Consider the following 24,856-nt stretch of genomic DNA (forward strand, 5'->3'; position numbering starts at 1 on the left):
ACAGATGAGGAAACTGAGGCTTAGCAAAGTTCAGTCACTTGCTCAAAGTCATACAACTATCAAGTCTCAGCCAGGATTGCAGCCAGTCACGTCCATCAGCCTTACGAGCTCAGCTCTCCTTGTCCGAAACCTGATACCAGCTGGGTTCTCATCCTGCAGTCAGCCTCCAAAGAACCCAAGTAACTACATGTGGTCAAAGTGAAACCTCTGTTTACAGATCAGACTATGCTTCTGTTAGCGTGTTTCATTTAGAGTATCAGTGGTGCTTTCAGTGATAAGCTAAGAGTTTTAAGAAAATACCTAAGCCTGTTTACCATCTCCTTTCACCTTAAATGGGGGGGGGGGCGGAATGCTACAGTAGCCCCGAACAACTCATATTCATATGCCAAAGTTGGCATAGGAAGTGATTTCCCAAGAGGTTGCTACCCTAAGACCAGAGGCAAAAATGGCAGAAAAAGTCTTTGGCGCTCTCCACGTCCCTTGGTGCCCAGCTCTTTCCCTCCATTCCTCCCACCCCAGCACTTCTGGTCACTTCTGATGGTCTGATTCTCCTCACTGTGACCCCACCTGGTTCAGTCTGTCCCAGAAATGTAATCCCCAGTGAAAACGGCCCATGAGAGACAGTCTCCTGGAAGAGCACTCTGAGGAAGGGAAATCACACAAGACTTCATCCTGGGACATGACCAAGTTTTATAGGAGTAGAAATGGAAACTGTTAATACTGTGATTTTTTTTTTTCTGGTTACACAGGTGGCATGTGGACTCCCAGATCCCCAACCAGGGATCAAACCTATGCTCCCTGCATTGGGAACATGGAGTTTTAACCACTAGACCACTAGTGACAGTTAAATTATTACTATTAATAATAATAATAGTTATTATTATTACTCTGGACTTTTACCTCTGCTTCGACAGCCCCCTGTTTTTCATGCTCTGTTGGATCTCTGACCAAATTCCTCGTCATTCTGTGTCTTTCCCCTGCTTCACTTGTCTTCATAGAACATATCACTGCCTGGAATTGCATTATATACTTCTTGGTTTATTAGCATCTCTTTACATCTATAGAAAGTAAGCTCCATGAGAGCAGGAACTTTGCTTTGCTTGCTGCTGTAACCCTAGCATCTGCAAGAGGGTTTGGCACATAGTAGCTGCTGAATAAATATTTATCAAATGAAAGGATCAGCCCCTTTTCATGCATCTTCTGAGTAGGGCAGCTTTTACTTTTTAGCCCAGTTTTTGTCCAAAAGAACAAATTTAAGTAGCCATGAAACTTGTGATTTTGCTGTAATTATTGCTTGAGAGGAGGTGAATTTTTTTTCTTTAAAAGGCCAATTTCAACTTGACATACAGAAAACAGTTAAGTAAAATACTAGCTTAGGTGGGGCTCAGGTGCAGTAAAGTCAGGAAAATGGTATCTGAGTGTCGGGCAAACACTATGAGATCAGAAAACACTGATCTAACAAAATTCACTGTTATATCAGTGGATATCCTTCACATGAGTAAAAAATTGTATTGATCCACACAATTCATGTGAGCCAGCTTCTTCAGCCTCACGTCATGTGCACTGTGTACACGGTTCTCTTAGAATTATCTTTGATGTTGGGAATTATAAGTAATGTGCATAAAATTAAATCCAAACCACATCCCCATTTGAGTCTAAATGCTTACTCTTTTAAGATGTGCCCGTGACTTTAAAGTTTTAAAGATGTACCTGTGATTTTAAAGGATTAAACCCCAGGCATGTATTTTTTTTTTTTAATAATTTTTTTTAACCTTTTGGGTTCCATGATACCTGGTAATTTAGCATGTAATGATGGGGTAGGATCAAGAATATTCAAGAATAAATTGTACCATATTGTTAGTTCTCCCTAATCTTACAAAAATGAATAACTGCAAATTACTGTATTTTTAATTTCCTTTGAAAGTGAAAAGTGAAAGTCACCCAGTCCTGTCTGACTCTTTGCAACCCCATGGACTATACAGTTCATGGAATTCTCCAGGCACCAGAATACTGGAGTGGGTAACCTTTCCCTTCTCCAGGGGATCTTTCCAACCCGGGGATCAAACCCAGGTCTCCCACATTGCAGGTGAATTCTTTACCAGCTGAGCCACAATGTCTCTTGAATCTCACAACAAAAAAAAGAAGGTATATATACTAATGGCTAATTTAAATGCTAAAAGGGCAGGGAGGGCTTGGCAGATACTTCCCAAGTAAACCAAATTAGCCTACCTATCATTATGATTCTTTTTTAAAACACAGCATTTTATGGAAAATGTTTTCCATATGTTTTCGTGGTTCCAGGTTTCAGGGAGCTTCTGTGTGAAAATCTTTGCAAATGAAATTATAAAATTAGGACTAATGGATTGAGATTGGGTAGATGATTGGACAGGGGGACATAAATAGTGGGGCTGAAACTCTCTTGTAAATAAAAAATATTGGTTTCCATATTTTAAGAAAAAAATCTCATGCTCTCCGTCTAGACCCCTAGACCTGTAGTCGGTGAGTCTGTGAACTTCTATTTCCCTGCCAGATACTTGTTCCTGGCTGGAAGACACTTTGTGATATTTGTTTGATGACACACACCTGCTGGGTAGATGAAAAGCTCCTGCTCCTGAGGATGACCCACTTCAAGGGCACAGTAAGCTTCTGAGAACTTTGTCAGGTTGTCCTTAAATCATTTGAGCCCATCTTGATATCACCTGTTGAACATATCTAAGTGCGTTTGCAGGCTTGTTGGAGGCAGAGTCGCTAACCCCAGGGAAGAGATTTCAGAGTCAATAATGGCTTTGTGAGTGTCCTGAGACAGGGAAGACACACTGCTTGACCCAACCCGCCTCTGGCATGTGAAGTGTGGCTCTCGGCAGTCAGGATGGGATTGGCCCAGGCACCTGGCTCCGTGGAGTGGACCATCCGGAAGGGGGGATCTTAGAGGAATCCATGTAAGTGTGGTCCAAGGTACAGAGATGGGCCAGATGGGAGAAGGAGGGAGAATGAGGGTCCAAGGTGAGCGAAAGGACCGTGAGAGAAATTCGGATGAAGTGTTTCCCTGGGGGTTCACGGCACAGAGAGAGATATCCCGTTGAGATTAGGGAAGAGTATAGGATGTTTCAAAACCATTTGGTGACAATGTCACCAAATACATTCTTTGAAGCCAAATTGGCTTTACACATTCATCTCTGCATACATTTATTGAGCACCAGCTACTGTGACAAGGCAGGCCTTAGGCAGTACAAGATACAAATCTAAGTTATTAATGTCTATCTCTTAGCATGGTGAAAAAACATACCTACACAGGAGTATAATTGTAAGTTTAAATAGGACAGTAGAGGTACACAAGGAATTCTTTGCTCTGTCGGGCTTCCTGGAGTTGGCGATGCCTGGCCTGAATTCTACAGAGTGAGTGCAAGTTAACCAAAGAAGAGAAAAGAGACTTGGAGGAATTAAAACGATATGTTGTGCTCAGAAACAACAAGCTTTCTCGTTTTACTGAATACTGAAAAAGGCAAAGCAGGATCAGTGGGTACCTTGAAGGGCCTAGAACTTCCTTCCCATCTCACCAGCCCCTTGCCACCACTGCCTGAGTAAGTGGACAGCCCTTGCCACACAAATGCAGCTTCAGAGCAAGTTCCCTCCTGCCCCTTGCTGCCCTAAGCGCCTCTGTATGGAAAATCCAGAAATTCCATGAAAGGGGGTCATGGACCTACTTCTGAGAAGCTTAAGCTCCGAATCATGAGTGAGTTGGGATATTACTTGATTTAGAGTTAGTTACTTTTATCTGCGTTGTCAAGAGGTAATGATTTGAAATCCTTGGCTCCAAATGCCCTATGCCTTCGGTATTATTTGTGACATGAGTCTCCTTTCAGGTCTCTTGCCCTCCTCTTCTGGTTGTATTGCTGTGTAATGAACCAAAATGTAATGGCTTAGAATAACAATCATCATCTCTCAAGATTTCTGTGGGTCAGGATTTGAGGAGCAGCCTGGCTGGTTGTTCTGGCTCAGTATCTCCCATGAGGTTGTCTTCAGATGGAGCCTGTAGCTGAAATAGTTGGAAAGAGAGGATGGAGGAGTAGCTAGAGACTGGCTAGGACTTCCTCCTGTTATCTCTTTACCAATCTGGAGGTTTTTCCACGTAGACTGTCTACATAAGCTAGTCTGGGCTTCTTTACAGCATGGCAGCCTCAGGCTTGCCACCTCAGACCCCCCAAAATGAGTTTAAGAGCAAGGCTGCATGACCTTTATTACCCCTGGTCTAGGAAGGTGGCTCAGTGGTAAGGAATCTCCCTGCCAGTTCAGGAGACACAGGAGACATGGATTTGACCCCTGGTTTGGGAAATCCTCTGGAGGAAGATATGGCAACCCACTCCAGTATCTTTGCCTGGAAAATCCCATGGACAAAGGAGCCTGGCAGGCTACAGTCCAGGGGGTCTCAAAGAGTTGGACACGACTGAATGATTGAGCATCACTCACTCAGGAAGTCACACAGTGTCACCCTGCTGCATTTTATTCCTCCAGACAGTCACAAGGGCCCACCACGTTCCCATGGGAAGGGAAGTAGACCCCCACCCCTTGATGCAGGAGCGGCGTGGTTGGGGAAAATCAGTGAGATGGAAATATTTTGTAGCCAATGTTAGAAAATATGAGGTGCCACACACCCTTCAAAACATTTCCTTCTGCTCATGCAATCCTTTAAATTACTTAAATATTATCAATAATTTACTTGTCATGCTATTACCCAAAAGCTTTCGTGTTCCCTTTCCACACCAAGATCGAAGGCTTCAGTGCACACACACAAACCAGAATACTTCCATTGTCTACATGAGAGTCAGTCACTCTAGTGTATGGCATTCCTTTCAAAATGATAACACTTTATAAGCATATGTCCTATTGCCCCATCTTCAAAGATGCTATACTTCAATTGGACACTGTTTTTTTTTTAATTGAAGTATAGTTTATTTACAATGTTGTGTTGGTTTCTTGAGTGCAGTGAAGCAATTCAGTTATATATCTTTTTTATTCTTTTCATTATGGTTTATTATATGATATTGAATATAGTTCCTTGTGCTATATAGTAGGACCTTGTTGTTTATCCACTGTATGTATAATAGTTTGCATCTGCTAATCCCAAACTCCCAATCCATCCCTCGCCACCTCCCCACCCACCTCGGCACCCACAAGTTTGTTCTCTGTGTCTGCGTGTCTGTTTCATAAATAGTTCATTTGCATCATGTTCTAGAGTCCACATATAAGTGATATCAAATGGCATTTGTCTTCTCTTTCTGACTTCACTTCACTTAGTATGATCATCTCTAGGACCATCCATGTTGCTGCAAATGACATCATTTCATTCCTTCTAATCAGAGACAGTTAAATCCAAATATGTTCGTATCTTTCTCTGAGAGGCTCTTTTTTATGTTACTACAGCAAACCAGAGCCTCAGGAGTAAATTACTTCCAGTCTCTCCTTATTTGCCATTCCCTGGGTGCGCTAATGGCGCTCATGACAGGGTTGGTCAGTAGCATTTTGTGAAGTAACGTTAGCCTGTTCTTGGTAGGAAATCTTCTGATGTAAAGTTAAACTATTGGTGTAAATTTTACATTTTTGTATAAGTACTATTGCAAGTATGCTATTTATTAAGGACTTTTAGTTTTTATACATACATAGTGAACAGAAGTTGAGTTCTTCAAATGTTTTCTGTTAAAACTGGGTTAGAGGGGATTTTTCGCCCTTGGACAACCTAGAAAAGAATTATAGCTCTATTTTAAAATCCCTTCTAGTTCAAGAGTTATCCAAGCAAATGGTGTTGACCAAGGTGTTTGAATACACCCGTAATAATAATGCTAGCCTTTCATAAAGCTAAGTAATCAGGAATAATGCTAAAAATAAGAAGACAGTCATTTATTTACTCTGTTTGGCACTGTTAGTACTAATAATGCATTTCAACACAGTGGAATTGCTAGATAATGCTTTTGTGACTTTTATGCAGGTTATTGTTATTTAAATGAACAGTGGACTGCACTGTAATGAAGAAATGCAAGCTTTCCCAACTCAGTTATCAACCAGGATTCTAGGAAAATGAGAATTCGTGTCTGCCTTCATTCACAGAGCAAACTGGAGGTCACTGTTTTCAATATGAACCTTTTTTTAGCGTTTCAACAGTGAATAATTAGGAGCTGCTGCTTCTGAAATTACCTGTATTCACTGTAGAGAAGGGAAGACTTTTATCTTCCACGATGAAATACATTTTCTCATTCAAATTTCATCATTCTTTTTTTAAATGGCATTTTACACCGCTGAGTCAATCCTGGGTAGCATAAAATAAAAGAAATACATTTCGTGTGCTGCTATAGCCTTGTTTATTCAATTTACTTCCTTAAATTTCAGCTCTGCCTTGAAAAATGATCCAAATGCAAAAATGGGCTTAAAGCAGTTGAACATATAAAGCAATTATCCACGTGGAATACTATTATACAAACACGTGTTCTTTGCACTTTAATTTAAATTGAATTGATCTTTGATCCTTATAATTTAAAGATCAGGGGCTTCTATTGAGTTTTTAACAGCTTTAAGATACAGTTTACATAGTCTACAATTCAGCCATTTAAAGTGCACGATTGAATGGTTTTTAGTATATTCACCAAGTTGTGCAGGCATCACTGCAGTCAATTGTAGAACATTTTCATCACCCCAAAACGAAATCTGGTACACATTAGCAGTCACTCCCCAATTCCCACTAGCCCCTTACAACCAGTAATCAACTTTCTGTCTCTATGAATTTGCCTATTCTGGACATTTCATATAAATGAAATCATGTAATATGTGATCTTTTGCTCCTGGCTTCTTTCACTTAGCATAAGCTTTTCAAGTTTCATCTGTTGTAGCCTGTATTAGTCCTTCTTATCTTTTTGTTGCCTACTAATATTACAGATTTTATTTATCCATTTATTAATTGGTGAACATCTAGGTCGTTTCTACTCTTTTGGGTGTTACAACTAACACTGCTGTAAACAGTCACATCAGGTTTTTCTTGGACGTATGTTTTCATTTCTGCTGGCTGCATACTTAGGAGTAGAACTGCTGGGTCGTATGGTAACTCTATGTTTAACTTTTTGAAAAAGTGCCAAACTGTTTTCTAAAGTAACTGGACTGTTTTACATTTCCACCGGCAATGTATCGGGGTTCCAATTTCTTCACATCCTCGCCAACACTTGTTATTGTCTGTCTTTTTGATTATAATTATCCCGGTGGATGTGAGGTACTGTCTCTTTGTGGTTTTGATTTGCATTTCCCGGTGTGGCTAAGATGTTGAGCATTTTTTTAATGTGTTTATTGGCCATTTGTATTTCTTCTTTGGAGAAATACCTGTTTCAATTGAGTATTTAAAATTCTGTTACCTCACCTTAGGAATGTGGCTAGGAGAACTAAGTTGGAAACAAATATATCTTTCTAAATGGAATAATTTTCAAAACAGATTTAAAATTGAACACATTGTTTTTACAATTGTAGTATCTTTGGATTATACAAGAATTGAACTGCTTTCAGGAATCAGTTTACTTCTGAAACTATTTTCAATTTGATTAGCAATATGTCAGATCTTCATGGTCCCAGAGTCATACCTAGAAAATAGCTTAAAGATCTGTTTGTCCAATTAACTCATTTTACAAATTAGGTAACTGAGAGCCTGAAAAACGAAATATGTGGGTCATACAGAATTAAAGATAGACTTAGAGCTCTATTCAGGTGGAATCCAGAGAACTGAATGTCTCTACTTAATGTAGAGAAAATAATGCATTTTTCAAATGGGTTCTCAGTGATTAATAAAAAAAAATAATGATGAAGTGCTCTGCAGTTAGAATCCACAGTATTTATTGTTGGGTACTTAACACACACTATTTTATTTTAACCTCATAATAGCACATGTAAGATTGATATTATTTTTCTGTCCCATTGTGTATAAGGGAGCAGGTTAGCTAACTTGTTGAATGGTGCCTACATAGTAGGTGGCAAACTCTAACCCAGACCTTCTGATTCCAAGTCCATAGTTTTGTTTCCTCCAGTCTTCACAAAAAGACAGCATTGACACATTGTTACCCATGCCATCTTGCAAGCCTTTTGCTGACAAAAGTAATTTTGAATCACTGACACAAGTAACCGATAGGTGGCACCATGGAGCATAATTTACCTTCATTGATGTAGTTATTAAGCAGCACTAATATACCTAACTTTGGAAATAAAATCTAAGTTTCAGGTCACAGAAGAATTATTTGAATATAAATATATTATGTATATATAATATATATAGTACATTAAAAGATCTACTAATATAATAACATGTTTCTAGAGTTCTTTTCAATTTCAAAGAGCTCCCAGGTGGTAAAGAATCCACCTGCCAATGCAGGAGATACAGGTTCAGTCTCTGGGTTGGGAAGATCCCCTGAAGAAGGAAATGGTAACCCACTCCATCATTCTTGCCTGGGAAATCCCATGGGCAGAGGAACCTGGCAGGCTACAGTCCATGGGGTCGCAAAGAGTCAGACATAACTGAGCAACTGAGCACACACACAGAATTCAATTACAAAGCATCTGACTTACACTTTTGATTTGATGTTTACAACTATGCGGTTAAGTTTTTCATTGTCCTTGTTTTTATGGATTTGTCATGTTTATGATGACACTAAGGCCTGAAGGACTTGCATTAGTTGCTGTAGTCATAATGTCTCCGTCAGAGCTACATGTCAGATGCAAGTCTCTTGGCTCCTGTGTAGGCCTGTGTTCCCTCCAGTGTACCATGCTGCGCCTTAATGATGTGCTGAAGGACACTCATTTGAAAGAAGAGGAGACTTTATGCCATTATTCCAGACAACAACAGAGCTCTGAAAAAGGAGAAGTTATAGGGAGGCAATTTTGAGGCCATATAAAGAAGACTTGATCTGCCCAACAATGAAATGTGTTGTCTTGTGGAGGAGTGAGGTCTCTTGTCATTGAACTGTTCAAGCTAGAGCTGGATGACCATCTGGGAGGATGCTCTAAGAGGGATCTGCAGTGTGTGTGTGTGTGTGTGTGTGTGTGTGTGTGTGTGTGTGTGTGTGTGTGTGTGTGTGTGGTATTGTTGTCAAGAGAAATGAGGAGGCACTCACAGTCCCTTCCAACTATGAGATTGTGGATCTTTGTTGTTACTTAAGAGAATAAGCTGGTTTAAGGAGTCCTTTGTATCCTTACTGAAGAAAGAGACTGACTGGAAAACTCCTGTCTGTACAGTTTTCTGTTTAACAGAGAGTAACCAAATTTATCAGCTTGAATTACTAGTTTCCAAACAGAACAGCACTTCCCATCTGTTTATAGACACTCTGCACAACAAAGGTCCCATATTCAAAGAAGTTTAAATATGAGCCTTTAGTATGATATTGTCCTTTGTGACTATCGAAGAGGAAGAAAATGTGCGGCAGTGTCGACTGCATCTTTTATTTTGGCAAAGCTGTTCAGAAGCGCATCTGTCAGTCTCACCCAGGGATTCCTAGCCCTGGCTGCACATGAGAATCACCTGGGGAGCTTTTTAAACACACCGATGACCACGCTCCACCCCAGACCACATGAATCTAAATCTCTTAAGGACGGGTTCCCAGCGTCAGTGTTTTTTAACAGCTGTCCAGATGATTCTTCTATGAAACCAGGGTTAAGATGAACTAAAGCATAAACTCAGCAAACTCTGGACATTTGCTTTGTCATTTTGGCCACTCTTTGGAACTCAGATTATCCATTCAGAACCGAAGCTCGTAAGTTTTAGCTCATGTGGCTAAATTAGTCAAAACTAACGTGGCTAATGTGGGTAGAGGCAGCATCTCACAGTAGTTCACACCACTGCTCTAGAGCCAGAAAGCCTGACTTTTTCCACTTACTAGTTCTTGATTTGGGGCAGGTTATTTTCATGTCTCTGTACCTCAGTTTCTTCATTTGTAAATGGAGATTACAATGCTACTCATATGATAAAAACTAAGATAAAGACCTGAAAGAAAATAAAAGCTTGGCATATTATGACATTACAAGCGTCATCATCATCGTTGTTTTGCTGCTGTTACTAGTAGTAGCTGTAGAGTAATGCTCCTGGCATAGGAGCTAAGCTCCTATTGAGAAAACAGTCTGTTCCGTACAAGGCTGCAAACAGGACTGACCTTACTTGAAAACTAAAGACTCTTTTCAGCTACTCTAGCAAGAGTGTACTCCCTCAGATTCAGAACTTTCCAATGAAGTGGAATGTTTTGCATCAAGCTTTTTGCAAGAAGCCAAAGCTTGAGCCAGGCAACCTCCCACAGCTCTCTCCAGCTCTTTATTCTGCATGAAGAATAGGCCAGAGCTCTGCCAGCCAGGAGCCTGGGCTGAAGGGTGATATTGGGCCCCCGCTGGATAACCGGGAAGGCCACGAAGCACTGTGTATGGCAGGCTGACCTCCCGAATCCTCTGGGTAATCTCCAGTTTCCAACCGCCACCCTGCTGAACCGTGGGACCTACGGTCCAGAAAGCATGGTTGCTATTCAATAGGAAGCAGCGGCTCCAAACTCCAGCATCCGTGGCTAATCGTGCAAAAAAGTAAATACAATTAGGGTGTGTGGGACAGCCTCAGAGAAAAATTGAAGTGCACAATTAGGCCTAGTTTCTGTTTAATTTTCAGTTGAAGAAATAACTGAGGCGGCTCTAGTCATTGAGGGTACAGTAGCAGGAGTCCCTGACTCTCTTGGTTGAGGACAAGTGTAGACATTTCATGGATATTACAGGTTCTCTAGCACACACTTTCCATGAGACAGCCTCCAACTGCAATTGTGGAGATTGGTGGAATATTCCTAGGAGGAGCTCAAAGGATTGTAAAGCTGAATAACATCTTTGTCTCGAGAACTTATGTGAGAAACTGGTTTTTTTTTTTTTCCTCCCTTTTCTCCTATAAGCATTTTGTGGCTCACCATTGCAGACACTGCATATCTTTGTAGCCCACAAAGTCCCCATGTTAATAGTTGTTTGCTAGTTGTGGTCACTTAATTGAAAAAAGCTGGCATGGAGATATTACAGGTCCCAATAGGTCATTTTTGTATCAAGTATGGTGTTATTACCTTTAACTAAACCCTCTCCAAATCCAAATTTATTACAGTTCTTTAAATGCATTAATAACATACAAGAGGATAGAGAGCTGGAGACAAGATGTGTGTGGCCTCAAATATGCCAGTCATCTACAGTTCTGAGGGTTGCTTGCCATGGCATATTGCCAGTGGTGCATGATAGAATCCCAGATGGCATGGTTCCGTGGGTACTCATTTTGGATTTGCTCTGGGAATGAGGTTAAAGAGGATGCTAGGCAATGGCTGGAGTTCTCTTCCTTGCCTCTCCCAGAGTAGATCCTGAAAGCCTCCATCCCCTCCCACCAATCAGACAGCTGCCCCAACCTCTCTTGGGGACTGTGGACTCAGCGCAATTGCTGCCGCCGATGAGTTCCCAGGCATCTAGTTACCCAGTTCTGCAGAGGCCAGGAAGACTGAACTCCCTGGTGTGACCTGTGCTTGGCCTCCTCAGACCCTAGGGCTCAGGCGAGTGTGGTGGGCATGAATTCAAAGACTCGATAGATAAGGGTTGTGTTTTTCATCAGCTTGCCTGTCATAACTTGCTTTATTTTCTGGGAGAGTCTCTCTCTTAAAAAAAAAAAATCATTTTCTCACAGAAATTTATATAACAAATACAGAAAAAAAAATACTGTAGTGGACCCCCATCTCCCAACACCCATCTTTCACAATTACCAACATTTAGCCATTCTTGTTTTCTTTTTCTTCCCTTTTTCTTTTGTTTTCCCAGAGTATTTTAAAGCAAATTCGAGATAATCTGATTTTAACTATATATATTTTATTAATAGTAAGTAGCTCTAGTACACACAGAACAACTTTTCAAAAACTACCCTTATCACGGCTGAAAACTTTAATGATTACATGCCCTGGCCAGGTTAAGTTTTCCCTAATTATTTTACAAACGTCCACAAATAACTGGGCAGTTTGAATCAGGATCCAAACAAGATGCACCTGTTGCATTTGACTGGCCTTAAACCTCTTTCAACCTATTACAGATAGTGCTCCTGTTTTTATAGTATTTATTTGTTGAAGAAACCAGATCATTGTCCTGTAAAATGTCCACATTATGTATTTGACCTGTTGCATCCTCATTGTACTGTTTTATGTGTTCCTCTCTCCTCTGTACTTCCTGTAAATTAGTGCTTAGCTCTGAAGACTTGATGAAATTCAGGTTCAATTGTATCACAGGAGGCATAACAACTTTTATTGATGTCAAAATTGATAGTGAGTTCAGATATGGCCAGCCTGATTCATCCATTATGAAGTTGTCTATCTACCTGTTAACAGTTACAATTACTTAATAATCACTATCTACATCCATTAGAGGTTACAAATGGAGATTCTCAATTTGGCCATTCTTTCTGCACATATTAGCTATTATTCTGTATATTAATAGAACTTATCATTATCAACTGTTGGCTCACTCTGAAATACAGTTCATACAAGAGAAGCAGGCATAAAAGCCTCTTTCCATTGGTTTATCAGTTTTCAGAATATTGAATTGCTCCAGCAACCTCCAAAAGTGGCCTTTGGAGGTTTGTTTGTTGAATACTATTTAAAAACTTAAGGTTTCGTCTGTTTCATATGCATCAGTCCACTGTAGTCATACTCTTTTGGATATTCAGAGAGCCCATCTTTCATCAATGGGAATCCCTTCTAGATGCCTCCGGTCACCTTTGAATGTAATTCCTCTAGTATCTTCTGGCAGGATAAGGTACCCCAGGCTCCTGGCCTGAATCTGGAATCAGCCGTTTCTACAAGGAATCCTGCTGCCTTTCTATGCGTGTAAAGGCCACAGTCCGGGCCCTAGGGGTAGATTCGTTTTTCAGACGGTTATATTTGTGTTGGAATGGCAACCCCCATCTTCCTGGATATCTCATTATTCCAGCACCTTGTGGTCATCTGGTTCCACCTAGATACTCCCTGCCTCCCACACGCCTACAGCAGCCAGTGTTCACCTCTCCTCCTCCCAGACCCGACCTTCTCTCTCAGTCTGTCCGTCCTTCCCTTCTAAGTCAGATGCTTCACTCATCTTTGAGCTTCTAAGATGCCAGTGTGAAGAACACCTTTCTACTGCTGAAGAATACTTGTATCCTTTTCACGGACTAATTTTCATTTAATTTGTGAAGAAAGTTAACCTCCTGTTGCTATCCAAGACTTTGGTAGACGAATTTAGTCTCTTTCTTAACCCAGAAGAGCAGTGCTTTGAAACACCTTGGAAATGGTCAGCCCAGTCATCAGGTCAGGGGAGGCTTCATGAAAACAAACATCCCTCAGGTGTGTGTGTTTCCCTGGGAATCACAGGTGGGTGCATGTTGAAATTTTTAACTAGAGTTGCTGGGTAATGAAAAAGTGTTGAGAAGTTAATCAGAAGCATTTTTCCACATACCACCATGTATGTCCACATACCCATTCGAACATAAGATGAAAACTAGGGTCCTTCTCGCTAGAAAAATGCACATACACATAAAATTTTATAGACAATGGTCTTCAAGGACTTCAGACTATCTTGGGGTTGATAGTTTATTTTCACAGACTAGGTCCTGCTTTGACTGGCTTGCTGGAGGCTGCAGGATATGGAGGTGGGGCACGAGTCTGGACAGAAAAGCACAAAACAGGAATCAGGGTGCAGGCTTTCAGTTGCTTCACTGAACATCTTTCATTCTTTGGTCTAGAGCTACTCCTGGTGCCAGTCCATGAACTGTATGCTGTTATCCTATGATGTTGTAAGTGTAACAATCGAGAGTAAGCATTTAAAAATATAGTGGTTTCCCCTTGCCACAACATCCAAACACACGGTCGGCCGACTGTCTCACTGAACAGGCCATAAACTGTTCTGAGTGCTGCTGAGTACACTTTAGATAAGTTGCCTGCGGCTTGTCGTGTTAATAGGACTCCGTAAGGAAACGGCAACCCACTCCAGTGTTCTTGCCTGGAGAATTCCCATGGGCAGAGGAGCCTGGTGGGCTGTAGTCACAAAGAGTTGGACACAACTTAATGACTATGTACCTATTAGTCCTCAAAAGTTTGGAAATGAAACATCCAAGCAAAAATTGTCCTTCATCTAAGATAGTGAGAAGCATCAGCAGTAAAACCCAAAATGGCTTTGCTCAGCCTGCTCTTGTGTGGTTTGAACCTGTCTTCCTCCAGCGTCTGCCTCCATCAAGCTTACCTAGAACAAGGCACACTGTAGGCCCTCATTAAATGTTGCTGAAAGAAGACAGAGCAGAGCCAAACTGCTCTTCCAAGAGAGAAGCTGCATTCTTTCCTGCATAAAAGATACCCTGCAATAAAGAATTCTCATGATCCCTAAGGAGTCAAAGTTGTATACATGAAGAAAACACGATAGGAAATAAATTATAAGCAGCCATTCTTCATGAATACCTCCTAGAACATGGGCTGAGGAGAGGAGCTTTACGTAGCTGATGCTCGCAGCGGAAGTCCTGAGCTTTTGGGTGGCTTATATTTCAGTGTATAGACTTCATGGATCAACAAGTCAGTGCAGCCAGCATTGTCCATTCTCAAGGCTGAAAAACCAGTGTGCAGCAGAGTGGGCTCAAGCTTAATAATACCAACAGCAGAAGGAAAGTTAATCTTCATAAGATTTTATACGTGAAAGGAAAAATGATGCAGTAGTATCTTTTTTTACCCTCCTGTCATATCTTTCTACCTTTCCTGAGGATCCAGGGTTATTAAAAGTCCACTTTCTGAAGGAATCCAAAATCTTGGTTTTAAAAAGTAGGCTTAAAAAAATAAATAAATAAAAAGTAGGCTTCTGAAAGCTCACCTTTAGCTCTCAAGACTCCTGGAAGCCCGAGGACTGACCAACCTCAACAGGACCCCGCCTCCCCTACTTCCACCTTACTCCCCATCCTCTGGCCCCAGTAAAGCCCACCCCACGCTCCCAGGATGCCTTGCAGCTGCCCTGACGCTGTGCAGCGCATCTGCGACACGAACGGGCTGCTGAGGGGACAGTGTGGCTCCAGCTCACCAGTTGTCTCACTTACCAGAGAAAGGGATTTAACTCAGGACCACTTCTCAGATTCTTGGAGCCAGTCCCTGCTTAAGCCTCTCTTCCTCCCTCCCTCCCTTCATTCCTTCTTTGTTTCTTTCTCCCTCTCTCTATTTTAAATTGAGTAGAATCAGAAATATTATCTACCAATAGTAAAAGAAGAATAAATATTGAGAATGCCTCACACAGCTGATGAAATCGGCAGTAGATGGTGTAGGGCGGGTCCATGTGGCAGAATGACACCCGGTTTGTGTTTATCCACAACTGTTAAGTCAACTAGAAATTTCTGGGAATAATTTTGCTTTTTAACATCCTTTCAGAATAACACAGGCTGTTTGCTCCATCTCATGAAAAGAAAGACTGAAATAAAATAAATTGCTTGCACTAAGGGGATAAAGGAGCCTTCCGTAGTATGTGGGCCCAGAAAATACACAATTGCTAAAGTCTGATATGACCTTTGTCTCCACAAATAAAAAGACTGATAACCCCAGGTGTCACCACCACATTTTTTAAACACATATTTCACAAAGGGCTCAGCTTAGTGACTATTTTCAAGTGCAAATTAATTTCCTGAAATGGAAAAAAAGAAATAGAATCACGCCATGTACGTGCAAAGAGAGGGAGAGTTGGGGGTGAGTGGGGCCTTGGTTACCCCTAGTGTTCTCCATCAATATCGATCAATAACCATTCCCTGCACCAATGCCCTGACTCTTCTATGGGAGTTTTATGGTTACTGATAGTAGCGTGATTATGGTAACCAGTTGTAGAGCACTTCTATGTACCAGGCATGGGCTAAGCCCTTTATATTAGTGGATTTTTAAAAACCTTCCACAATAGCCCTAAGAGATAAGTGTTTTTATTATTCCACCTTATGAGTAAGGAAACAACTTACTCAGATCATGTCTCTCCTAAGTGGCCAAGCTAGTCTGGGAACTGGTTCTAACCTATCAGCTTTACTGGCCTTTAAAGGTTTGTTTGTTTGTTTGTTTTTGCTTTTGTCTTGAAAGTTTAAAAGGAGAGGCTCTTTGGCTCCTTGGCTAGAAGGGTTCGAAACCACTTTTTATCCTCAAACTCACATAAGCCATCAGAGAGAAAAGAAACTGGCCCCAGTACTATCACTGAAAGGTAATAATTAATGAAAAAGGTGTCATTTAAAGAGGTCAGTGACTTAAAGCGTATGTTTCTCTTGGATTAACTTTTCTAACAGTCTTTAAATAATGTGTTGATATCAGCACAGACCAAAAAGAATGCAAACAGACCTGAACAGTTTAAATCTCTGGGAAGAAAAATATGAAAATAAAGCTGTTCTCGTAGCCTTAAACAACTGCTTACTCTTCTTTTTCTGCGATAATAATTGTGATAATTACCACTTATTGTGGGCTTTTTTTTTTTATGCCAAGCAATGTGCTTATCTTTAATCCTCAAAGACTGGGATTGTCTTAGTTTTACAATTGAAGAGGTTCTATCGCTATATAGAATCTTAGGAAGACTTTCCCTGCATGAAATTGAGCGTATTCAAAATACACAACAGGGAAATTCCCTGTCAGTCCAGTGGTTAGGACTCCAAGCTTCCACCGCTGGGAGTCCACTGCTTGGAGTCCAGGGTTCGATCCCTGGTTGGGCAACTAAGATCCAGCAAGCTACGGGGTACAGGCCAAAATGAAACAAACAAAACACAAAATACGCCACAGGCATTTCAGGAAAAACAGCACAAATTGGTGCACACTTTCAAGGGATCTATACAAAAATACCTCCTAACAAGGCACATACAACGGAGGAACAGCACGCCTATGGTGTGGTAGGTTGTCGTTGATGGGGATGCCATCAATTAAGCAGTTGAGACAGTCAGTTCATACCCCATTTGAAAATTGGCTAATCGTGGGCCGGACACCCTTGGTGTAACCTGTAAAATATTCTGTCAAACACTTGGAGAGGGGACTTATAGATTCTCAGTGCTGTGAAGGTACTGCCAAGGGTCATTCCTGGCTATGATTCTGGAGAGTTCTTCCAACCCTCTTTGTGGGTAGCAAACCTGATATTCCCCAGAAACTTCAAGGGCCAAAGGTTGGGCACACTAGCCTCTAACCCCAGGAACCCCACCATCTGGACGTCTCTCCCCAGCAGCGTTGCCTGGGATGAATTATGTAACTTCTCTGGACCTGGGTCTCATCACCATAATTCTCAGCAGCAGGGCATGAAAATAACGCCAGCCATTTGTATAAATGGCACTGAGCTCCTTAGAAGTAAAGTGTTAGCACTCAGTCATGTCCAACTCTTTGTGATCCCATGAATTGTAGCCCAACCAGGGTCCTCTGTCCATAGAATTCTCCAGGCAAGAACGCTGGAGTGGGTTATCATTTCCTTTTCTAAAGAAGATCCATGAGCTAGCTCAGTTATTTTGAAGGTGGAAATGGACTTGGTACAGGAGAGAGAGTACAGCTGCAGGTAAACCATAGGGTTTTTTTTTTTCCATTCTGTGACCCTCGTTTCCCTGCAAAGACTTTACTAGAACTTAAGTTTTTTATTTCTACTTCTGAGAAGGCTTCTCTTGGAGTTTATTGATAATTCCTCCCTCACACCTTTGTAAAACAGAGATTGGGCCCTGCCAATTGATAGCCAGAACCTTGCGGCTTGAACCATCTGTCCAAAGAGAAACTCTAAGAGGTACCTTTAAATTCATTTAGAGTCAGGGCTGGTGCAGAGCCGGCATGCCTGGGTGTCACTTCCTGCCAGTCCACCAACAAGGTAGAGCCCCTGTGACAGGTGACCTGTTGACACTGGCAGTTCATTTCTTATCAGTCTCTTAGGCTAAGCTTTTCTCCTTCCCATTAATCACACCCTGTACCTTTAGGATTTTCTTAAACATCTCCCTCTCTTTCCTCCATATTCTGTCTTCCCTCTTTTTCCTGCTTTCTTTTTCTCTCCTCTTTTCTCTCTCTTTCCCTTCCCACTTTTCACCTCAGCATTTTCTCAACCACTATGTCAATAAATCCAGCAAGTGACCATGAAAAGACCAGTTCCAGCTGCAAAATGGCAGCTCCACCTCAGCTTGGAAAACACGAGGGAAAACGAACTTAAGTCATCCAAAACTTCAGAATAGATACTAGGAAGATGGGATTTCACATGAGATGTATTTTACCATGAAAATTCTGCTATAAAAAAGAATCTTTTTTTAATTTTTTTCCCTGATATAGTCTGAATAATGTATACCAAATGCCAAGAAATTATATGTAATTAGTCTGGGTAATGTATAATTTCCATTTGATTACATATATTAAAGTGATTAAGCAACTTCAGTTTTTCACTAGTAAATATCTGCCTTCTTTGTTCCACTCTGGGTCTGTAATGACTGTTTGCGTCAAGTGTAGGACTTGTTCAGAACCCATGGGAGCAAACATTTGAATGTTAACCCAACTTGGTTGACTGATATCTATGAATCTGGGAGACAACATGAAGTTAGCTCTGTAGGAGGAAAAACTGAAGAGAGATTTACATCCCATCTAAAATGATTATGTAATTTTTGTATGGCTTCCAGTAAGAAAATTGAGTAAAACGGCATGGATGGAAAACTATATTTAAGAGAAGTTATTCAACAAAGTATGTGACATCATCAATACTTTTAATTTTGCTTAGAGTAAAATAAAAATTTTAACATTTCAGTTTTTAATTAATGACTGCTATTTACTTCTTGTACAGCCCTTCTATATGTTTATTACCATATATTTATAGCAGTTTTTCTTTTTCCAATTAGAGGATAGATTTCATCCTTTATCTTTGCAGGTAGCTGATCCAAGACATTTTTATGTAAATGGATTAATTAATTGGTAGCCTTCATTTGAAACTTAAAAAGAATGTAATCCTTTTTGAGAGGCATTAACTGTTTTTTTCATAAACAATTCTTAAGCACCTTGTCACACAATTGTAAATTGGTTGACAGCGGTAATCATAATATAATGCATTACCCCTTACCACATCACCTTTTTTTCAAGGTGATTAAAAGAACCCATTCATTAAAAGGCTGTGTAGCAACTTTGCTTATAAAAATCATGTTTGGGGGAAACTTAAGGGAATGTATTGACGAAACTTTTGAACAAATGACATCACAAGTGAAATTTCCTATACAGCCTTTGTGAGCAGGAATCTAGCTACAAAAATGTACTGAATTTCGGGGGAGGCAGCTACACCTGGCTTTCTTTGAGAGCCCTTAAGCCCCGCTGCCTTCCAGCCCTATGATTTATGCAAATCAGAAAGCTCTGGCGGTCTCCACTTCCTGGCGGGGCAGCATAATCCACTTCCTTTGGGTTCATGTGACCATGCAAATTTGAGCCCTCCTGAATAGTCCCAGAGGGGCTGTGCCTCTCATTATTCCTGCCCCATTCTCCGAGCAGTGCAAGCATTCAGACGATGAATGGACAAGGGTTTAATTACTCACCACATCTGTCAGATCAGATTCAACTTGAGAATGAAGAGAATCCCAGACAAGCCCGGTCATTTCTTTGCAGTGTTCTTCATGGCCGAGGTCATCCAGCTTGTCTTCTAGGGAATATTTTCCACTCCTGGTTTCATGACCCTTCTGGAAAACAAGGACTGCAGCTTTTGGAGATCCATTACTGGGCCTTTCACATTGTGTGTGGCCTTTACAAATGTTAATTAATCTTCCCGGTGATGCACTGAGCCCCAGGGAGCCCTTTATTCCCCCAGGGCTACTGATGACCAATATGAATGCCAGAAAGTTTTCCTTACTGTTTCCTGACCTACATGCTCCTCTCTCTGTGTGCTCTGCTTCCTCCCCCTCCCCCCAAATATGTCTCCCACATGACAGATTGACTCCTCACATTACCAGGTCAGCCAGAGTTTGACATAGTAAAGGCAGATGGTCCGAGTAGAGGATATACCTAAGGAATAAGGTTCTTGCAAATTAAACACCCTCAGAGTCAGCAGCCCAGGCCTTCCAAGGAAAATGTGCATGATCACAGGTGGGAAGGAGGGTGTCCACTGGGAACCAAAGCAACGATTGCCCTCAATGAATGGGCACTAGCATTTCCTCCTTGTCTGTGTTCCTACTCTTTGGATTTAAGAGGAGGCTCTGGGCATGTACAACTCTGAAATATAAGGTCCCATGGATTGCCATGATGTTTGGCGACTTTTGTTTTTATTTTTCCTTCTATCTTTTTTTTTTTCAGTTGAAGTAGAATTCACAGAAGATAAAATTAACCATTTTCAAGAGCGTCATTCAGCACATTGGACGGTGTGCAATCCTCACCTCTTCTAGTCCTGAACATTTCATCAAAACCAAATCCCTCTACCCATTAAGTAGTCACTCCCCATTCCCCCTCTGTCTCTGTGGATTTACCTACTCTGGACATCCCATAGAAATGGAAACGTACAATATGTGACCTTTTATGGCTGACCTCTTTCATTTCTCATAATGTTTTTGAGGGTTGCCCTAATGTTCTACTGTGGCACTTTCTGAGTGTGTGTATCATTCTCACCCCATCAGAATTATGCTTTACATGTTCTGTCTTGGATAAGAGGGTGAGCGTCTAAGGAAGTCTGCGAGTCAGCTTGGACCCACCCTCTTCTCTCACTCCCGTAGTCTTTAGGAATGCTGCTTAGGTTCCGTGGATCACAGCTCTGAAACGCCTCAGATCGCTTGTCATTTATGCCCTTACTGCTCCTGCCCCTCTTCACAGACCATTCGCTCCCCAGCTGGTCATTCTCAGCACAGAACCTCCTGATCCTGTCACTGCCCAGTGTTCCTCATGGGCTCCTCCCCACCTTCAAAACTGGGTTCAAGCTCCTTCCCGCGTGGTCTGTCCCAGGGTGTCTGCAATCTGCTCTCGCCTCCCTCCGCCTCCTCCCCACCCCTTCCTGATTCACCACGTCTACCCAGCCACACTAGACTGCCTCAGGTCTCTGACCAGGGTGCACACTCCCTCTTCTGTGTCGTTCTGTGCCCCAGTCCCCCTCCCTAAAATGTCTTCCTCCCCATCCCCACCCCCACCCCCACTGCAGAAATCCATCCCTCCTTGCTTTATTGCATTTTACCTTCTCACCTTCCCTGATCTTCAGATCTTCAGAATGAATTCCTCCTTTCTAATCCCATGGCGTTTTACTTATCATAATACTTGTCACAGCCAGTCTTTAATATTCTTTTTAAAGCTCCGTCCTTTTCCACTAAACTCTGATCTTTGTAAGGGCAGAAATCGTCTCTTATTTGGTAGTAACTCTAGCGCCAACTGGGCTTCCCTTGTGGTTCAGCCAATAAAGAATCTGCCTGCAATGTAGGAGACCCGGGTTCCATCCCTGGGCTGGGAAGATCCCTGGAGAAGGGAATGCCAACCCACTCCAGTATTCTTACCTGAAAAATTCCATGGACAGAGGAACCTGGCAGGCTGCAGTCCAGGGGGTCGCAGAGTCAGACATGACTGAGCGACTAACACTGGCACCAACTACTGCTTAGGTCCTCAATCAGTATTTCATTGAATGATTTGAATTTTCTTCACAGAAAAAAGAATGGGCCTGTAAGGAGCCCCGAGTCATGGAGAGAACCAGTCTGATGCAAAATAACAAGGACTAACATTTAAAATTATTTTCATCTTCTATTGAATTCAGAGTTACAATAGTTTACCAGTTTCAATTAGCAGAAAATGCAACTTTGCTTTTTTTGTTTCCTCCTCAGATTATGTTCTTCATTACAAATCTCATGAGCTTTATACATAGTTGCCAAAAATCTTTTTGACAAATTGCACAGGATGCATTTTGGGATTGTGGGATAGAATTGATTGAATTTAGGCCAAGTTCTGTACCTTGATATCTCTCAAAACAAAAATACAGATGTAGGGCTACTCAAAAATGTTTCCATTTATTTTTATCCCAGCCCTCCAAATTCATTGTCTTTAAGAATAATCAATTGGATTCTTTTAAAATTAAATGCCAAGTAAATGATGCAAATAAAACAATTTTGTTTGCTGAGAAGTAATTGAAAATCTGCAACTAATTACAAATTGGCAAGCTCTGAACCCCAAATAGCTGAAACCCTTGCTGATGCATTGTTTACAGCTGGGTTCAAAACTGGCTTCCTTACACCAGCCATCCACAAGTTATTAATCAATATGTTGCCAAGTTCTATACCTCACCTTCAAAAAATGGTCATAAACATTTAATTTTCAATATGGGCTTCATAAATAAAGCTTTTAAAAACTAGCGGAGGAGGTATAATTGGTTAGAACACACAAAGCCCGTTCTTGAGTTAATGTGAGTTGGCTTTGGGTTTACATACCCTTGTTCTTCCTTGACTGTTCAGGAATCCTGCAACTCAGTTGAAATTAATATTCTGCCAGTCTGGTCATTGAGTCCCCTATAGCACTCCACTGATACATTACAAGACCTTTTTAATTGACATTCTGGAGAAAAGCAACATATTTATGGGCCACAGAGAAACAGGGATCAACTAATTTGAATTGCTATTTCTGCAAGCAGGTAAAGCTGAATTTACAAGTGACTCTATTCTGAGTGGTGGTTTAAATACACAACACACACACACACACACACACACACACACACACATTCTGATGATTCCATACCTCAGACTCCATCTCCTACTGTTCTTTCTCTCTCACCTGACCTACATTCACTCTTGTGCAATCTCTGCCCTTGCTGTTCGGTTCTGGAATGTTTTTCCTCTAAATAGTCACTTGAATGGCCCCTTCTTTTTTTTTTTTTTTCAGGTTAATGTCAGTCCTCAAAAAGGCTTTCCCTATCCTCCATATGTAGTATCTTGTACTTTATCCTCTTTCTTCATGTATTCACTTGATGACTGTGAGTTGTTTCTATTAGATTGTAAGCCATGCGAAACCAGACGCCTTGTTTATCTAGTCCACTACCCTAACCTTGGTCCCTGGAATAGTGCCTCGCACGTGGTAAGCTCTCTATAAGTATTGGATGCATGGATGGGTGGGCGGAGAGTGTAGGTGAATGGATACATGGGTGGGTGGGTAGATGGATTGCTAGATTAGAGGGAGAATGAAAGAATAGTTATGTTGGTTGGAAGAAGCAGCAGAGTTACGACAGAAGTTGAATGCTAGGAAGGTCATGACTCTAAAGCTTCATCAAAACCTCTTCCAAATTCCAAGCTTAGAAACTTCTTTCCAAACTGGGGTGCATTCAGAGGTTAGAGATGGTAAGAAATACTACGTAACAGATTCTCTTCAACTTTCACAGGGGCTGTGCTATAGAAAAATCATTAGACCTGTCTCTGTGGCCCCAAAAGCTTGATCCAGGACGTGTAGGTGGAGACTACCAGGAGTATATTGTGGATTAAAATGAGAGAGCTTTCTCACTGAGAGAGCTGCCCTGAATGGCAAACGAGTAGTAAGATGATGTTGGTGAAAGGATTGATAGCATACAGTACCTGACTGCTTAGTAGGGATGCTTATCACAGAGGCATCGGATGCGCTGTGGTTCTGGACAGCTCGTCTGGGCTCTTATTACTCTGAAGCTCTATGGTTCTATAATGATCAAAGGAGAAGGCTGGTCAATAGTTGACAATTAATTTTTAAAAGGAGAAATTCCAGTGAGATTTGGATTTTTCATTTTGTCCCATAAGGCGATAACTTTAGAAATGATTTTAAAATGAACCAAAAGAAAATGTTCCTAGCAAAATAATAAGGCTGAATTCTGAAAGTCTCTTTGGCATCTTCCGTTCCCTGGGATGCCCGGGCCAGGGCATGCAGTATTTTCGGTACATTGAGAGCGAGGAGCCTGCATTCTCAGGGGGCGGCAGGGGCGGCCTGTAAGGTCTTAATCCAGGTCTGTGATCTTGAGGCAAGGCCTCCACGTGTGAAGCGCAGGGGTGCCTCCAAAATAGAACAAGAGCACTGCATCCATGTGAAGATGACTGTCGAGGTCACTGAGACCTACCGTGATCTGGTAATTAAAGCTGTCTGTGGCTGTCTTACCTTTCAGGACATACTTCCGGAGATCCAAAAGAAACCTTTTTTTTTTTTTTTCCCCATAAATTGATGACTTTCTGTTGCTGAGTCATTCTTCTTGCAGTTCCTTTTGCTTTTCCTATTTATTGTTGGTTTGATACCTAAGCCGTAGCATTGTTGCCTTCTAGGGGGTATAAGGGAGAGAGCCGAAGATGCAGGTCTGTGCCGTGGTGGGCAGATCTAGGCATGGCCACGAGGCCCCCTCCTGCAAACCCACAGATGTCCAGAGATCAAGAGGAATGTTCTGTCGGGTTAATGAAGTTTGGGTTCGTCACCACCATCCAGTTGCTTGCCTTGCCAATTCCCGGGGTGCATGGGATACTGAGAATGGAGTACGGGAGAGGAGCTTAGATTTCTCACTTGGTTGCTAGCCAGGCTGATTCACTGTCCCACACTGGAGGCTCAGTCGGGCCACGTGTAAAACAGTGGTCACTGGCAGAGCATCCGGGATGTTCTCAAGGTGGGGTTCACTCACCTTCTCTGGGGAGCTCTTCCAAGCCCTCAGGCAGAATAGTCCTTCTTCCCTCTGGGCCTCCTCACTGTCCTCCATCTCCCCTTCATCAGTTCATGATATAAATTATTCTGTGCCAGCTTGGCTCTCCTCTAAGGCCATGAGATCTTTGAGGGCAGGCATTGTGTTTCCTTTCTCTTTATATCTCCAGAGTGCAATGCCCTTCCTAGCACATAATAGATCCTCAATGAATACCTGATATACTGGGGGGAAAAAATGACTAGCTACCTGAAATATTAAA

The 24,856-nt window shown here is 41.6% G+C and overlaps 1 protein-coding gene across 14 annotated transcripts in view; it reads left to right on the forward strand.

Moving 5' to 3' along the window:
* The window catches only part of VTI1A (vesicle transport through interaction with t-SNAREs 1A), a 381,885-nt gene that overhangs the window by 264,509 nt on the left and 92,520 nt on the right, over window positions 1-24,856 (forward strand). For 2 of the 14 annotated variants that reach the window (XM_061403480.1, XM_061403487.1), the window contains one exon: window positions 5-1,646. The exons of 10 other annotated variants lie outside the window; for them this stretch is intronic. Coding sequence is in view for 1 of the 4 variants with exons in the window: in XM_061403487.1 (XP_061259471.1) it covers window positions 5-8 (4 nt within the window). In the remaining 3 variants the exon portion in view is untranslated. Of the gene's footprint in view, window positions 1-4; window positions 1,647-2,530; window positions 2,639-24,856 lie in introns of those variants that run through there. 2 more of the 14 variants (XR_009733831.1, XM_061403482.1) reach the window with 2 other exon arrangements.

Source organism: Bos javanicus, chromosome 26 (assembly GCF_032452875.1).
Source record: "Bos javanicus breed banteng chromosome 26, ARS-OSU_banteng_1.0, whole genome shotgun sequence".
NCBI lineage: Eukaryota > Metazoa > Chordata > Mammalia > Artiodactyla > Bovidae > Bos > Bos javanicus.